The sequence below is a fragment of the Oncorhynchus mykiss genome, chromosome 21 (genome assembly GCF_057628025.1).
Source record: "Oncorhynchus mykiss isolate SJ-2025 chromosome 21, ASM5762802v1, whole genome shotgun sequence".
Classification (NCBI taxonomy): Eukaryota; Metazoa; Chordata; class Actinopteri; order Salmoniformes; family Salmonidae; genus Oncorhynchus; species Oncorhynchus mykiss.
The window spans coordinates 39,749,662-39,767,758 of NC_143042.1; the positions used below are offsets into that span (position 1 = coordinate 39,749,662).

The 18,097-nt window shown below is 43.2% G+C and overlaps 2 protein-coding genes across 9 annotated transcripts in view; both read left to right on the forward strand.

The window, feature by feature from the left end:
* The window catches only part of dock11 (dedicator of cytokinesis 11), a 114,685-nt gene extending 108,053 nt beyond the window's left edge, over nucleotides 1–6,632 (forward strand). For 6 of the 8 annotated variants that reach the window (XM_036957959.2, XM_036957960.2, XM_036957961.2 and 3 more), the window contains 3 exons: nucleotides 841–947; nucleotides 1,172–1,310; nucleotides 4,769–6,632. In XM_036957959.2, coding sequence (XP_036813854.2) covers nucleotides 841–947; nucleotides 1,172–1,310; nucleotides 4,769–4,858 — 336 coding nt within the window. In that variant the 3' untranslated portion in view covers nucleotides 4,859–6,632. Of the gene's footprint in view, nucleotides 1–840; nucleotides 948–1,171; nucleotides 1,311–3,874; nucleotides 3,891–4,768 lie in introns of all 8 variants that reach the window. The other 2 variants (XM_036957962.2, XM_090214635.1) reach the window with 1 other exon arrangement.
* A 158-nt stretch (nucleotides 6,633–6,790) lies between these two features.
* On the forward strand, nucleotides 6,791–15,616 carry il13ra1 (interleukin 13 receptor subunit alpha 1). The gene is made up of 10 exons (XM_021577965.3): nucleotides 6,791–7,184; nucleotides 7,647–7,777; nucleotides 8,039–8,192; nucleotides 9,316–9,415; nucleotides 9,691–9,866; nucleotides 12,031–12,167; nucleotides 12,955–13,087; nucleotides 13,345–13,435; nucleotides 13,663–13,744; nucleotides 14,112–15,616. Exons 1-10 carry the CDS (start codon nucleotides 6,863–6,865, stop codon nucleotides 14,211–14,213), a joined length of 1,428 nt encoding a protein of 475 aa, XP_021433640.2. The 5' UTR covers nucleotides 6,791–6,862; the 3' UTR covers nucleotides 14,214–15,616.
* The last annotated feature ends 2,481 nt before the right edge of the window (nucleotides 15,617–18,097 follow it).

An 18,097-nucleotide genomic window follows, 5' to 3' on the forward strand; every position in this document is an offset into this window, starting at 1 on the left:
TATTTCTAACCGCTATGAGATCATTGCGCATTCATGCAGGTATTCATGTTTTCATGCCAGAACTTGTAGTGTTGATTTTAGGATTTGGTCCTCTTGCGTTACTCCGTTCATTGTGTGTATGTTGGTCACGCTAGTCCAGGAGAGCTGCCGTCCTGCAGGTTTTCTCTCCAATCCTAAGCTAGCACACTTGATTCTAATAGTTGATAAGTTGAATGAGGTTAGATACAACCGGTTTTGGATTGAAAACCTACAGGAGGGTAGCTCTCCAGGAACAGGGTCGGGGTTAAAATCTACAGGAGGGTAGCTCTCCAGGAACAGGGTCGGGGTTAAAACCTACAGGAGGGTAGCTCTCCCGGAACAGAGTCGGGATTAAAACCTACAGGAGGGTAGCTCTCCAGGAACAGGGTCGGGGTTAAAACCTACAGGAGGGTAGCTCTCCAGGAACAGGGTCGGGGTTAAAACCTACAGGAGGGTAGCTCTCCCGGAACAGGGTCGGGGTTAAAACCTACAGGAGGGTAGCTCTCCCGGAACAGGGTCGGGGTTAAAACCTACATGAGGGTAGCTCTCCCGGAACAGGGTTGGGGTTAAAACCTACAGGAGGGTAGCTCTCCAGGAACAGGTTCGGGGTTAAAACCTACAGGAGGGTAGCTCTCCAGGAACAGGGTCTGGGTTAAAACCTACAGGAGGGTAGCCAATGATGTTATTGTTGTGCTACGAGTTGATCTAGATGCCATTGGCAGCATAGTGGTCACCCAGCACTACCTGAGAGTGAAACTGAATACCCAAGATATTCATTCCTCTTAAAGATTGTTACTCATTCCCTTGTCTTGTGTGCCACAGGTTAACGCTGGTCCGATGGCGTACGCCAGAGCCTTTCTGGACGACTCCAAAACCAGCAAGTCCCAGTCCAACAATAAGAAAGCCATGGAGCTCAAGGAGATATTCAGGTATGTGTAGACTACCCAACCGACAACGCACTACCTTGCCAAGATATCAGCTACTCCGCAAAGCTCACATTCAAGTTGTGGAGCAAATCATTGAATATGTCATCCCCTTAATGGATAACTAGTAGTGATATTTGATGAAGTATGACTTGCTGAACACCACCCTCTGTCCCCATGTAACTGTTGGTGTGTGTGTGTGTATCTGTTTGTCTGTACTGTCTATGCAGGAGGTTTGTGGAAGCCTGCAGCATGGCGCTGGACATCAACGAGCGTCTGATCAAGGAGGACCAGTTTGAGTACCACGAGGGCCTGAAGGGCAACTTCAAAGACATGGTGAAGGAGCTGTCAGACATCATCCATGAACAGGTGACATGGGGGGAGGGGAGGAGCTGTCAGACATAATCTATGAACAGGTGACATGGGGGGAGCTGTCGGACATCATCCATGAACAGGTGACATGGGGGGAGGGGAGGATCTGTCGGACATCATCCATGAACAGGTGACGTGGGGGGAGGGTGAGGAGCTGTCGGACATCATCCATGAACAGGTGACATGAGGGGGAGGAGCTGTCGGACATCATCCATGAACAGGTGACATGGGGGGAGGGGGAGGAGCTGTCAGACATCATCCATGAACAGGTGACATGGGGGGAGGGTGAGGAGCTGTCGGACATCATCCATGAACAGGTGACATGAGGGGGAGGAGCTGTCGGACATCATCCATGAACAGGTGACATGGGGGGAGGGGGAGGAGCTGTCAGACATCATCCATGAACAGGTGACATGGGGGGAGGGGGAGGAGCTGTCAGACATCATCCATGAACAGGTGACATGAGGGGGAGGAGCTGTCGGACATCATCCATGAACAGGTGACATGGCGGGAGGGGGAGGAGCTGTCAGACATCCATGAACAGGTGACATGGGGGGGGGGGGAGCTGTCAGACATCATCCATGAACAGGTGACATGAGGGGGAGGAGCTGTCGGACATCATCCATGAACAGGTGACATGGGGGGAGGGGAGGAGCTGTCGGACATCATCCATTAACAGGTGACATGGGGGGAGGGTGAGGAGCTGTCGGACATCATCCATGAACAGGTGACATGAGGGGGAGGAGCTGTCGGACATCATCCATGAACAGGTGACATGGGGGGAGGGTGAGGAGCTGTCAGACATCATCCATGAACAGGTGACATGGGGGGAGGGGAGGAGCTGTCGGACATCATCCATGAACAGGTGACATGGGGGGAGGGGAGGAGCTTTCGGACATCATCCATGAACAGGTGACATGGGGGGAGGGTGAGGAGCTGTCGGACATCATCCATGAATAGGTGAAATGAGGGGGAGGAGCTGTCGGACATCATCCATGAACAGGTGACATGGGGGGAGGGGGAGGAGCTGTCAGACATCATCCATGAACAGGTGACATGAGGGGGAGGAGCTGTCGGACATCATCCATGAACAGGTGACATGAGGGGGAGGAGCTGTCGGACATCATCCATGAACAGGTGACATGGGGGGAGGGGGAGGAGCTGTCAGACATCATCCATGAACAGGTGACATGGGGGGAGGGGAAGGAGCTGTCAGACATCATGGATATCTGGCAGCTCCTCCCCCTCCCCCATGTCACCTGTTCATGGATGTCTGGCAGCTCCTCCCCTCCCCCATGTCACCTGTTCATGGATATCTGGCAGCTCCTCCCCCTCCCCCATGTCACCTGTTCATGTATATCTGGCAGCTCCTCCCCCTCCCCCATGTCACCTGTTCATCATCCATGAACAGGTGACATGGGGGGGGGAGCTGTCAGACATCCATGAACAGGTGACATGGGGGGAGGAGCTGTCAGACATCCATGAACAGGTGACATGGGGGAGGGGAGGAGCTGTCGGACATCATCCATGAACAGGTGACATGGGGAGGGGGAAGAGCTGTCGGACATCATCCATGAACAGGTGACATGGGGAGGGGGAAGAGCTGTCGGACATCATCCATGAACAGGTGACGTGGGGGGGGGGGGGGCTGTCGGACATCATCCATGAACAGGTGACATGAGGGGGAGGAGCTGTCGGACATCATCCATGAACAGGTGACATGGGGGGAGGGGGAGGAGCTGCCAGACATCCATGAACAGGTGACATGGGAGGAGGGGGAGGAGCTGCCAGACATCCATGAACAGGTGACATGGGGGAGGGGGAGGAGCTGCCAGATATCCATGAACAGGTGACATGGGGGAGGGGGAGGAGCTGCCAGATATCCATGAACAGGTGACATGGGGGAGGGGAGGAGCTGCCAGACATCCATGAACAGGTGACATGGGGGAGGGGGAGGAGCTGCCAGATATCCATGAACAGGTGACATGGGGGAGGGGAGGAGCTGCCAGACATCCATGAACAGGACATGGGGGGCTCCCCATAATCATAGCACCTGTCAGCCTTACAAACACATAGAGATGCACACAAGATGACAAACATAAATTCTTTATTTTGGGCTCTGGCTCTCATAATATTCCTGACCACACTCCTAGGCTCTCATCCCTCTATTTCTCTCAAGCAAACACCAGAAAACCCTTTGTCATTTAGCAGACACTCATATCCAGAGCAATTTACAGGAGAAATTAGGGTTAAGTGCCTTGCTCAAGGGAACATCGACAGATTTTTGTAACCTAGACTGCTCAGGGATTGGAACCTGCAACCTGTCGGTTACAGGCCCAACACTCTTAACCGCTAGACTACCTGCCGCAATATTGGTCCTCTTTGACCAAGGTCATATCTCATGACCTGAATCTATTTTTCTCTCACATCTCTGTTTCTCCTGACTGTATTTTGGTAGCAAATTAAAAGTGTTTTTGTGTCTTAATGTTTTCTTTACTTTCCTGTCCATAGCACTAACTTATCCCTTTCTTCTGTCTATGCTGCCCCTTACTGCGCCTTAGATTTAAGAAATGCCAGGTAATGTGATACCCTCTGTGGAGTTATGTTGCATTTTCATTTCTACTTGGAACATACACTGGTCATCACCTCGTTAACCTCCCTTTATTCAGTCAGTGAGTATAGCTGGTCGATATTCACTGGGTGTACAAAACATTAGGAACACCTGCTCTTTCCATGACATAGACTGACCAGGTGAATCCAGGTGAAAGCTATGATCCCTTATTGATGTCTCTTGTTAAATCCACTTCCATCAGTGTAGATGAAGGAGAGGTGACAAGCTAAAGAAGGATTTTTAAGCCTTGATACAATTGAGACATGGATTGTGTATGTGTGCCATTCAGAGGGTGAATGGGCAAGACAAAATATTTACGTGCCTTTGAACTGGGTATGGTAGTAGGTGCCAGGTGCACCGGTTTGTGTCAACTGCAATGCTGCTCGGTTTTTGACGCTCAACAGTCTCCTGTGTGTATCAAGAATGGTCCATCACCCAAAGAACATCCAGCCAACTTGACAGAACTGTGGGAAGCATTGAAGTCAACATGTACCAGCATCCCTGTGGAATGCTTTCGATACCATGTTGGGGAAAAGGGGATGCAACTCAATATTAGGAAGGTGTTCTTGATGATTTGTACACTCAGTGTATGTGGCAACTGTGTGTCTGTCTGGGTGTGTCCGCATCAAACCTCCAATCACTCCAGGTGGCTTTAGCAAACGCTCAATGTATTTGAACGCAGGTCTGGCAAGACGCCCTGGGCTCCATTTTGATGAATTTGTCATTTATTTTCAAAAACTCCATTATATGCGTGTATCCCTGCGACGCATGTATTGCTATCACATGACTGGTTGACCAATGATGGTAATGATGTGTGTTGTTGTATCTGACTCTGTCACCCTAGATCTTCCAGGAGGATATGATGCGTTCACTGCTCCAGAACTCCTTACACGTATTCCGTGCCATCAGTGGGACGTCTACAGACCTGGGCTAAAGTGACTGTAACACAGAGTAGAGCTACCCCCCCCCACACACACACACACACACCCTCTGCTAGTTGGATCCAAACTGGACTTGTCGACTCCCTCGCTCCATACCACAAACTGGAAACCTGTTTATAATGTACTTTGGGATGAGCACTGTTCAGTATGACTTGGCATATTGGCCTTGCTATTCCCATTTGCCTTCTCAAACTTCCTGAATACTGTTACATAACCGAGCTCAACAAGATGTCTGATAATGTATTATGTACTACCGATATTACGAAATTGATCAAATGTCAGGTCTTGCTGTTGAGTCATGTATTAAGTGACATTGCACTTTTTTCTCTTGAACGAAAAGATTCTTGAATTACTTGTGTTCTTTAATGGCGAGGGGGAGATGTTATTTTGTAATGTTTAATTTGTTTAAATTCTGGACTGTTGCAACTCAAAGCTCTATGCAGATTGACTTAATCTCTCCAATCAAAGGCAGTGTTGACCATTCAAATAGAAATGGTTTCTATGGTGTTAACACTTTACCACTGCAGATATTAGCCTACCTACCTTCTAAAGAGATGATCCACATACCGTACGTGACTTATCTGGGTGTGTTCAGTAGGGGTGGAACGTTTTGAAACAGGGCAGTACTACTACCTGAATTTGTCCAATAAAAACACAGATTATTGTGTTACGTTGCAAACCATTTTGCTACGGAGTGCCCAGCTGAGCACGACCCAGGTAATGGCTGCCTTTTGTCCATAATCAATGCAAAGCTGTTATTTGCCTTGCACACTGCATCAAATGGTTGCTTCAGAGAGCAAATGCATTACATTTAAGTGCTGGGAGTCTATTCTGCAATGGTCTAAGGTGGCTTATATTGCTAATGTTTTAGGAACAAACAAACAGTAACCCATCGGTTTTCTGTATTAGTCTATAAGAAAGATGTACAGTAAGGTTTAATGCAGTATACTCTATGATGTCAAATTGTCAGTCACTCTGTAATAACCCAATGCTCAGACAGTTTCTTAAGATGTTGAACTTTATGTTCTGACATGGGGTGTGTTCTTTGACATTAAGTCAATGATGATTGATTAGCCTGGTCCCAGATCTGTTGGTGCTGTCTTGACAACTCATAGGCTGCGTTTACACAGGCAGTGTAATTCTTATCTGATTGGTCAAAATACCAATTATTGTGGGACCAGGCTGTTGATTTTGATTGATGTCTCTATCACAGGGGTATTCAAATCTTACCTTATAAGGTCCGGAGTACTACTAGTTTTCTGTTCTACCTGATCATTCATTGCACCCACCTGGTATCCCAGGTCTAAATCAGTCCCTGATTAGAGGGGAACAATGGGGGGGGGGGGGGGCAGTGGAACTGACTTTGAGGTTCAGATTTGAATTTGAGGGATCTATCAGCTGGCTGGACCTATTGATCTGCTAGTCCTTACATCTCTCAGAAAAGTCCCCTGTCCTATTTCAAGTAATAATACAACTCCAACACATGCTGATTGTACAGTATTTCACAAGTGCTACACTGAAATTAGCAAATAGATGATAATAATATGCAGATGTATATAATGTTTTGCTGTAAAAGAAGAAAGGTGCGTGCGTGTAGCTACATATTTATATTTGTGCTGTTTCTGGACCAATGGTTTGAGAATAGTCTTATTTCTCTGTGTCTGATTTTGATTTGCCATTGTAATTACACTGTATCTAAGTACAGATGCTTGTTCAACATATCTTTGTTAAGCCATTTTTTCAATAAAAAAAAGATTTTGCGAAAAAGTTCGTTGTATTAACTTTATCCATTTAGTTATTATTCACTTTATTATTGTGATGTTCAAGCCTACAAGCCTACACAATACTCATACGCAGGAGGAGGTGTATTATAGGGGATGTTATCCAATGAGGAAAACGAATGACTGACACTGTCAAAATGGTAAGGATATCCTATTCTGTACTGTCGTAGCTTTGAGTTATTGCTCCATACAAACTCCGCCCTATTTGCCAATCCGATGCGCGACAGAAGCCCTCGCTGTCACACGAAATGGAATCATAGACTGTATGAATGTATTGATAACTCGCTCGCGGGTGTAAATCCGGTGTTTGCTTTTGTTCATATTGATCTGGACGTGAGGCACTTCTATTTGTTCGCTCTGTTTGGGAGACAACTGCTCGACAATTCTTGTCTTACCTTTGGAATTCCGGGCGATTTTGAGGAGGCGCAGTCTGCCAGAAATTACGCACCGGACAACATGATTTTGAAACATTTGGATTTTCTCTTGGTTCTACGATACTTTATTCATTTGGTCGCGTTAGAGGTTGCAGCTGAGCAAGGTACTGCTATTGTATTTACTTTACATTACCTTTAATGGTCGTATGACACCAGTTGTTTAGTGATTTTCAGTTGGCAAGACTTTAGGAAAACTAGGATTTCCTGTCCATTTCCCGAAACCGACGTCAGAATGAGAAGTTTCGATAATGAGAAAATAATCTGTTTAAATACATGTTGGATTCCCTTGTAACTTCTGCCTACATGAAAACGTGTATTCATTTGACATTGATTGACTATGATTATTATTGATGTAGTCTTGTTGTGTGGGCTTGTTACTTTGCCCTGGTGAGTCATATTGTTCAGAAATTGGAACTAGGGCCTACACCAGACAGATGTGTGGCATAGCAAATATGATATATATATATATATATATATATATATATATATTATAGCATATATAGCAGTTGGTCATCACATTGCCATACAGAGTAGTTTACACTGCTCGTCTCTTGTCACCTCTTCAGCTCTCCCTGAGCCGCTCAACCTGTCATTGACGTGGGAGTCTGAATTCCGTATAAAGCTGTCGTGGAACGCACCAAATAATTTAGATGCATCATGCAAGGTGAACTACATGGTCACTACAACGATCGGAGAGGTGAGTCGAGTGCACTCAGGCCCATGAAAAGGAAAAATTAAACAAAAGTACATTTGGAATTGATTTATAATACAAACAGTTTTTTATGCACAGAATGAATTGCAAAACGTAGCCTATGTATGCATATAAAGCGATCATAAACTATTATAAAACCATCTGTTACAAAGTTATATTATTCAATAATAATATACATCATATTAAATACCTAACACTAATACTTTGTAGAATGTGAAATGACAGTGATTCCATTTTTTTTCACAGGAGAACCCCATATTAATTTCAACTTTCAGCTTGTATAAAGAGTACATTGTCACTACGAATGATGCAGTGAATTACACAGTGAAAACAAACCCCAACGAATGTACAGGCAGAACCATAAGCAAACCTGTCAGCATCTGTAAACCTAAACCCCCAGGTAGGTAACAATTACTGTGAGTTGAATCCTAATTTCTAACCCTAACTTCGAATGTTCACTTAGTCTCCACTTGATCTCAATGCATGACTACGGGTGCGTTGACTCTGGGCGTTTGTAAATTCAGAGCGTTGTCAGATTGTCCCTTTGTAAATTCCCTTAAATCCCTTAAAATTCCCTTAAATCCCTTAAAATTACGCTCTCGGAGCGTTCAGAGCGCACACTGGACGCTCTGGCCGAGGAGTAGGGTTGATCCAAGTGTTCTGACTAGCTTGCTAGCTACTTCCAGACACAAATGAGAGAACGCCTCACTCCGAACATTTTACTTGCCCTAGAAGATGCGGTTATTCTGTTTTCATGTTATCCAGAGCGTTGGTGATCATATTCAACAGGTGTTGTGTGCTCTGTAATACTCAGGCGAGAGTTCTCTGAAATCGATGTAGAAAGCCTAGAGTGAATTTACAAACACGAAATGTGTTTTAACTAAAGTGTAAGTTAAAATTTGCCCCAATATGAATTGGGACTTGTGAACTCCTGAACTTTATCCAATGTGTCTACTGTAATACAAACATTGTGCTGAAATTAATATAGTTTTTCCATGTTTAAAATGCCCTTGTTCTTATTTGTACTTTATATAAGCCTATCCAAAGTATTGAACAAAGGCTTTTAGGCATACAGCAAATAAAAACAATGACCTTAAAGCTGAACACAATTCCCAGTGAAGTGTTACCATAGAGAATAGAAAAGTTTCTTCATGTTAACATGTTTTATTGCAGATTGGCTTTTATTGTCATGAGTCTTGCCCTGGAGGCAAAACTGAGTGGTTTCCGCTAGTTGGGCCAGCTGAAAACGAAAATGTGCTTTTTGGTCTTAAATTAAGGTTAGGGTTAGCAGTGTGGTTATGGTTAAAATCTAATTGTATGACTTTGTGGCTGTGCCAGCTAGTGACCACTCTGCAGAGCTGCCTCCAGTACATGCGTCATCTCAATAAATGCCAACCTGCTTTTTTATCAGGACAATATTTAGATCTGCATGAGTCTTTGTCAGATAGTGTTTTTGTGGTCTAGACTCATGGCAAAGTTTTTTCTCTCTCTTCCTCTATCTCTCTCTCTCTCTCTTATAACAGAGTTGGTGAAGAACTTCCAGTGTTCCCTCTACTCCTCTAAGGCCATGAACTGCAGCTGGCTCCCAGCCAATCAGGCCTCAGACCTCCAGCTCTACTATGGGTGAGAACTATTTAAAAATGAATCAGGGCTCTCCCCAAAGAATGGAAGAGAGGCGATATATGGCACCTTGTGTACTGGCTGTGCCACTATGTCAAAAATAAATAATAATAACATATATATTGTGTTTTTTACCTGATTTGTTATCATTTAAGGCCATTTTTTTTGCTCTAGATTGCAGGAAACGCCAGTTACAGCTGTTAAAAAAAAATCGGATATTTGTGTCGGTTTAGCTGAGCAGTGACAGATTGTCATCCCTCTCATCCCTTATGTTTCAGGTACCTTGGTCCCTCCCACATAGCAGCATGCAGTGAGTACCAGTACAGAGATGGTCAGAGGACAGGATGTCACCTGAGAGGATCCTTCCTTCAATATGACGTCTACTTCAAGGTCAATGGGACTCTCGATGGCTTATCTGTACAGAATAACTTCCTGGTGCTTCCTAAATATCATGGTAAGAATAACTCCATACCACATTTTTTAACAGTTAAAAACAGATGTTTACCGATATCCTCATGGTATGATCTGAAAACCATTCAAACAAATTTAACTCAGGAGGTAAACATAGCCGCGGGGGGGAAGGGTTAGTTGGGAAAAAATCACCTTTATAGCAAAGCATTTGCAGGTTAACAACAAAATACAATTCCTAATGGGATGAGTAGCCAAGATTCGGGACAAGATTTGTTAACAGAAGTCACTAGTACAGCCTAAGTTAATTTAACTCATGACTGTTTGCTAAACATAATTAACCATTGTGAATAGAACAAACATTTCTTTGTAGGTTACTGCATAACAACAGGTGTGTGAAGGGGAAGAGAGAGAAAACAAGAGGGGTGTTGTAATCAAATGAGTAAACACAAAATTGCGCATATTAAAACGGTTTCAGGTCCATGGACAGCTATTTCGAGACATTGCGGAGAAAGGCGCCCTGCCCAGCACTGTGTTGCTTAGTGTGCTAGTAAGCCTACATGTTTGACATTAGCAGGAGCAGGCCTGGGAGCCGAGGGTGAGAGAATGCCATGTTTCTAATTTAATAATTGTTTTGTTTTAATTGTTTTCATTTGTTGGGCATAGAATCTACAAGGTGTTGAAAGCGTTCCACAGGGATGCTGGCACATGTTGACTCCAATGTTTCCCACAGTTGTGTCAAGTTGGCTGGATGTCTTTTGGGTGGTGGACCATTCTTGATACACACAGGAAACTGTTCAGTGTGAAAAACCCAGCAGCGTTGCAGTTCTTGACACAAACCAGTGCACCTGGTACCTACTATCATACCCCGTTCAAAGGCACTTTAATATTTTGACTCGCCCATTCACCCTCTGAATGGAACACATACACAATCCATGTCTCAAGGCTTAAAAATCCTTCGTTAACCTTTAACCTGTCTCCTCCCCTTCATCTACACTGATTGAAGTGGATTTTAAGTGACCTCAATAAGAGATCATAACTTTCACCTGGATTCACCTGGTCAGTCTGTCATTGAAAGAGCAGGTGTTCTTAATGTTTTGTACACTCAGTGTATATTTTAATATCCCATGTATTTCCTTCCTCTACCCCCAATTTCATCGTGGGGAAACATAGTTTGGAAAGTAAATGCCTGTTGCTGTAAAGAGAAGACAATGAAAAGACTCTAATCTGTCTTTTAATTAGCAAAATTCGCAATTTGAGCGAACAGTAAACCAACTTATTGGCACCAGCTGAGAGCATCAGCCATATCCCCATTGAGTGCGCTGTGCACATGTTCACCCTTTATCATTGGGTCAGTGCCACTTGAAACTTTATTTTTGGACAATACTCCTTATTTCATAATGTACAATTTGTGTCTCCCCTGTTCATAGGCCAGATTAGATGGTTGCAGACAAGGTGGTTTTTATTGATCTGTTTGTCAGAGTCAGCAGTAGCCTATACTACCCTGTCGTTGTTGTCATATTAAAAACATCAAGTATAGTAGAATTGCATTAAACATATCCTGTAGCCTAGGCCTACTCTACACGCTCAGCCATGCACTGAGCACTGCAATCTTTTTTTGTGAACAGTGATTCAATTATATTATTAGCCTAAATTGTGACTATCCAATCAACTAATCACCTTAGTAATAGTAGGCAATCTTGCATAAGTCTGCAAATGCGATGATAGATGCATGGAATGCTTTATTAGAAGGGAGAATTTGAATGGTGAAAATGAACTTCCCCAAACTTGAAACACACTCTATGGGAGAGGGACCGAGAGAGAGAGTGACCTGACTTAACTTAAAGTAAACTGTTTATCGTACAGCAGAGCGTGTCTGACTCCCAACCCCCACAACTGAATAGATCAGAGCGTATCATGAGCGTACCGCTTACAAAAGCTCAGCGCTCTCCATGCAGAATGGGGCTCATGTTTTTCTCTCTCCCCTACCCCAGTCCCATTATCATTAACTGCAATAATTTTTATTTGTTGCAAAAAATATATAAATATAGATTTTTTTTTGCAACAATTCAAATTCTTGCAGTTTCAACCATCTCACCAGCCTATGACTAATTCCATGATACTACTAAACTCTCAAGTATGCAAATATTGTTGATATTACCAATACTCTCATTTATCTAATGTTATACTGTATGTCTGATTCTCTTCAGTCAAGGCCCCGGCTCCTAAGGTGAAGATAACAGAGACAGGAAGGAATCTCATCCTGAGCTGGGACCCTCCGGACATAGGCGCTGGCCACTGCTGGAGTTACATCTTTAACTACAGCAAGTGTCAACTGCTCGTGGATGTGTGTATATTTTTATTTACATTTACGTCTCCCTTTATTGATCCAGGTGAAACTAGTTCATAACAAATTCATATTGACATTGACAACCTGGCAAGTGCCTTTTTTTGTCCGTTTTTATGCTTCCCAGAAGAGTGTTTTCTATTGTTTCATATTTCATTTCAACTAGTTAATTATGGGTTGCGCCGACGTCACTCGGTCGCGCCGTTGTTATACACGTTGGTCTCACTGATATAAAATACATTTTGATGATTTATAAACAGATAATGAGGCTTAAGTTGAGATGGCTGCAGACAGAAAATGGGTCAGATGAAGGGTTGGGCGTTCTGCTATTGTCAACATGAGACAGGCCACTTATGTGAATTACACCAATAAAAAAATAGAGCTTTAGTCACTGGACAATGTTTACATTGTTTTTACAGACCTACTGAATGTGTTAGGATGAGTGGGCATTGGACATCTGCTGTTTGTTTGTGTGTCTGTGTGTGTCAGTCAAATAGTACGCGCTTAGAAAAAAAAAACATTCCAAAAGGGTTCTATGGCTGTCCCCATAGGAGAACCCTTTTTGGTTCCAGGTAGAACTCCTTTTGGTATCCATGCAGAACCATCTGTGGAAAGGGTTTTACATGGAACCCAAAAGAGTTCTACCTGGTTACCAAAAAGGGTTCTTCAAAGGTCTCTCCTATGTGGACAGCCGAATAACCCTTTTAGGTTCTAGATAGCACCTTTTTTTTCTACGAGTGTACCACTACTTGAGTTCCACTCATGGTTCTGCGTATGTTTCTTCCAGAGTAAAGAAATACAATTGAAACATGTGAAGGTTTCATATGACCAGAGATGCCAGTACAGAGTCCAGCTTAAAGCAGTCTATACGAAATGGTGTGGGGAGGGAGGCAGCGACTGGAGCGAAGAGGAAATCTATGGTACTTTCTCCTCTTTCTCTACATTCTCTCCCTCTTTCAGAACACAGTGATGTACTGTAATAGTTGAAACGTTCCCCTTCAAATAAAATAGAAGACAAACAGAATTAAACATATATAATATACCAGTAGTCTATAGTCTCTATAATAGTATATGTCGTTGTAACAGACTTGTGTATTGAATGTTGGCTAAATGTAACAGACTTGTCAAGATTAGAATTAGACCGGGTCACTGATAGTTTTGCTTGTATTCTTTTCAGGTGTGGATGATTGGTCGATGACTGTGTTTGCTGTCGTCATTCCAGCTGTAGTCTTCTTATTCCTCATCCTTTTAATTAGTTGTTTTATGAAGTAAGTAAACATACACTATATCCGTTTGTCTGCGTTCTATATATGTGTGTGTGTGTGTGTGTGTGTGTGTGTGTGTGTGTGTGTGTGTGTGTGTTGGGGTTTAGAATTAATTGAATGTCTTAATAGACATTATAGATATCTAGCAAATGTGTTTTCGCTTAATGAATTGCCAATTTTGGTGATCAGGGTTTAAATTTGGGGCTAATTCTTTTGTGGTTCTTTTCCAGGCACAGAGAGAAGGTTTTCCCCACGATTCCACATCCCTCACTGGTTTTCAAGGACATGCTGAACAGCAATAAGGGACTGAAGGTTAGAACAACAACATCCTCTGGTCTCTTTCACTATTAGTAGTGGTCAAACAGCAAGGGGCTGTTGTTGAACTTCACTTACTGGAAATGTTAACATCAGTGTATGCAGTAGATACTAAACTTCCTCTTACAATACTTCTCACCAGGCACATACTGGTTGAATCAACGTTGTTTCCATGTCATTTCAATGATATTACGTTGAACCAACAAGGAATTAGATGTTGGATCTGGTCATCATCCTTACCCACACATTCTCAGACACACCCACACCCCACACACACATTCTCAGACACACCCACACCCCACACACACATTCTCAGACCTAAACACACACTAAGCCACTCCAACTTTTTCTCTCTGTATTCCAGAGCTCCATAGGCAATCTCTATGTCCCGGATGAGGAGGAGGTGGAATGTAAGATCAGCCTAGAGAAAGACTATACTCTTCCCATGATGCAGCCTGATCACTGAGAGACTACACACTGACCCAGTAGTGATTACGACTGTACAGACAGATACAGCAACAACCTGACCCGGTATGACCTGGGAGCCAAGTGACTTCAGTGTCATTGACCGGCCCTCAAAGTAAGCTATCTTAAGGTGGACCCTAACTGTACTGCTGAAGAGTGTCAGGAGTTGGAGCTCCACAGTCGATGGACGACCTTAACGAGCTGGATACAGACTGAGAGTATGTGGACAATGGACTATGGAGACGCCTTTTCTTTTGTTTGTCCTGGAACTGTCAGGACTTATCGACTCACTGACTCCTGTATTGTTCTGGATTGTGTGTGTGTGTGTGTGTGTGTGTGTGTGTGTGTGTGTGTGTGTGTGTGTGTGTGTGTGTGTGTGTGTGTGTGTGTAGGCAGATACTAAGAACTGTTCTCATGTACCCCTTGCAACCCAAGGCTCGGGGTCTTAGGTCAAATGTCAGAGGTTATCAGAAAGCCAGTGCAGGAAACGAGGAGGGGCTGGACTCCTAAATCTCACTCCCCGACCAAATAGGACATTGGTGGGCAGTGCCCGAAGAGATGTGCAGGCAGCACCACAGTCTTTATCTGACTGATCAACCCGGTTGATCATGTAATTATTTAGGGGACAAAGAGGTACTTGAAGCTGTGAACCTCTGTGAAATGAGTGCACTACCTGTGCCATAAAAGGCCAGACCTCTAGGGAGGGACTTTAGGGCATTGACATACAGGTAGTTGTGTCCCAAATGGCTCCCTATTCACTACATGTATGGTGTGTTACTTTTGTCCAGGGCCCATAGGGCTCTGGTCAAAAGTAGTGCACTATGTAGGGAACAGAGTGCCATTTGGGATGCCGTATGCCTATCAAGGGCTATATGCTGCTAATGTGAGCTAAATTGTTGTGTCTCTATTGTTATCAACCTGAATTGCTATGTGTAAATAGGTTGTGCAGGTGTATCTATAGTATGTACAAATGTTGGTGAAATATATATTTAGAGTTTTGTGTGTTAAGGAAATGTTTTGTGCAACACGTATTTTTATTTATTTATTTTTTTAAATTTCACATGCTGTCTTATGGAACCTTATTCTTCTGCATGAATGATTAATTGATATCACCACACACACTCACTCATTGAGTATCATTCACATCACACCTCCATACATGCAGAGACTCTTCCTTGATAAGATCGCCAAGTCCTTTTTAACAACCTGAAAGGAGAAACGTACTTTGTAGAGGACCTGCTGAACAGCTTAAACCTGTTATCTGGTCTGTTCCGAACTAGAGATAAGTGTAACATGCTCACAGACGAACCAATGGCCATGTCAAGCAAGGCCTCGTGTACCTGCTAATCTATGATGAGAATCAATCCAGAGTGTAGGTGTTGAGAGAATAAATCCATCAACAAATAACTGAGTCATGTGAGTGATACCTCCCTTTTTATTTTCACAGAGGGATTCCTTAGACATATAGTCAGTGTGATATCAATCAAATGTAAATGAAGCCCATTGTACATCAGCAGTCGTCAACAAAGTGCTTAAAAGATACACTGTGTAAAACCCCAAAGAGCAAGCGATGCAGAGGCAGAAGCACAGTGGCTGATATGATGGGAGAAAGTTGGAAGAGTGTAGCTGTATTTGGCATTGAATTGAGAAATCCCGAAACTGATGCTGTGATGAAATCCTCCCTCACGCTGAGTGAGTGACGTGTCGATGCTTGATACTCTTGATTCAAATAATTATATCTTAAGAGAATGTGTACTATGAAAAACAGGTAAACACTAAAGGAAGTCAAATAGGTGAATTGAGACATTAAGCCCCTATTTGAAAGCAGCATACCAGTGTGTTTTGTTCTTGCCTGCAAGTTTGATACATTGCTATCTTACAATTATAATACTATAATTTTTACTATACACTGCTTACATTTCATCCACGTGTTAGATTGTCTGTCTCCTATCTCGCTACTGTGGACCTCACAAAATTGTCTTTATTGGCAGTCAGTCTGAGTTGATATTGGATTTCCGGATCTCACTCCCATTCATTCCTTCCTGGCAGAGTCCACCTAAACCAGCTGTAGTGCTCACACACACACACACACACACACACACACACACACACACACACACACACACACACACACACACACTCATCTACTGCTTATGATTTGATGTTGGAGCATGTCAGTAAGTAACAGTACTGCAATATGTGAGAAATTATGTTTATAAAACACGGTGTTAGAGAACTGTGTAATCACTAGCCTCTCGCACTTGTACACCTACATGAACACACATTGTACACCCTGTTAACACACAGACAGACTCATTAAGTTTTCCTGTGCGTCACAATAAGACTGCACTCTGCTGGGAAAAAAGGAAGCAGGCCTGTGAGTCATAGAAATGTTAGCCAAGCCTCATGCCAGTATGCACATCTCACACTGTTGCCAAATAGTGCATGGGCCTAATTAATGTGTTATAAAGTCCTTATGTAGATATTCTTCAACTACTGTTACAAATCTAAAGTAACATATTCCATGTCCAAGTCTTCATTGGGTGGTAATAAGTCATGCATCATTAATTGATCCAAGTATCCTTGATTTATACAGATGATGCAATTGAAATAGGTCAAATCTATTTCATGTGAGAGACCTGTTCATATCTGATGTGATGACATCCCATTGCACTTGAAAGGAATAGCATCCCATTATCCCAACAGAAATGTGAACTAAAAACAGAAATACTCACAGACTTACATTGTTCTGTCTGCCTATCCAGTAAGCGATCTTCTTAACTGCTGCGAGTGATGTGTAATCATCGTTTTGGATATCCTCAAGAATTTTATCTCATCCTTCAGTCGTGCAACAGAAACTTTGTACCGCACTCGCACTATGTTTTCTGGTACATTTTCAAAAACAACATCGGCACGAACACAGGCCTGTCGGAGCAAGAACTGAAAAATGCAGAAGTTCACAATCCTCTACATCAGGTATTCCCAAACCGGGGTACGCGCAATGCCGTCGGGGGTACGCCAAATAAAAATGTGATTCACATTTTTTTTAAACAAAAATATATCCTTTTTTGTAAAAAATACAAATCTTCACATTTTCACATCTTCACAAATGTAATTAAACCATCTAACGTTAGTGATCAGCGAAAGAACACAATGTCAAATACAGGGTGACTAGTCAAATAATTAATATCCAATCACATTAACTGTTACTCTCTCGCGGGAATTCCACCAACGGCCGGTATGCAGTCAAAGGTAGCTGCTGCTCATTCCGTTTTCGAGAAAATTGATAAATGGTTAAATAAAAGTAAGGCCCGCATCCATAGAGACACATACCAGCTCCACTGGTAGTACTGCCGCTACTACCAGCAGTACTACACCTGCACCTGTCAATGACACAAGTTGTTCTGCTTCCACGAGCACATCCAATGCTAGCATCAGTAATTCTACATTTGTTGTTAGCACAGCTAGCATCGACACTGACAGTTGTGAATCTGATGCAGCCGAAGAGCTATTGACACCTTACCCGAGAAAGCTCCGAACATCAGACAGGGACGTTGGACCATCAAAGAGGCGCAAATATGATGAGAACTACATTGATTTGGGGTTCACTTATATTGGGGTAGTGCATTTCCTCAGCCACAGTGTGTTACATGTGCAAAAGTACTGTCTCACAACTCGAAGAAACCTTCACTCTTGCGCAGACATTTAGAAACAAAACATGCCAATTTGAAAAATAAGCCATGGAATTTTTTGAGCGATAATTAAGAGACTTTTGAGTAGTAAGACATGTATAAAACCAACAGATACCATTAATAAGAAGGGGCTGGAAGAGTTATATGGTGAGCTACCAGTGGCTGAGACAGGCAAGCCCCATACTATTGTGGA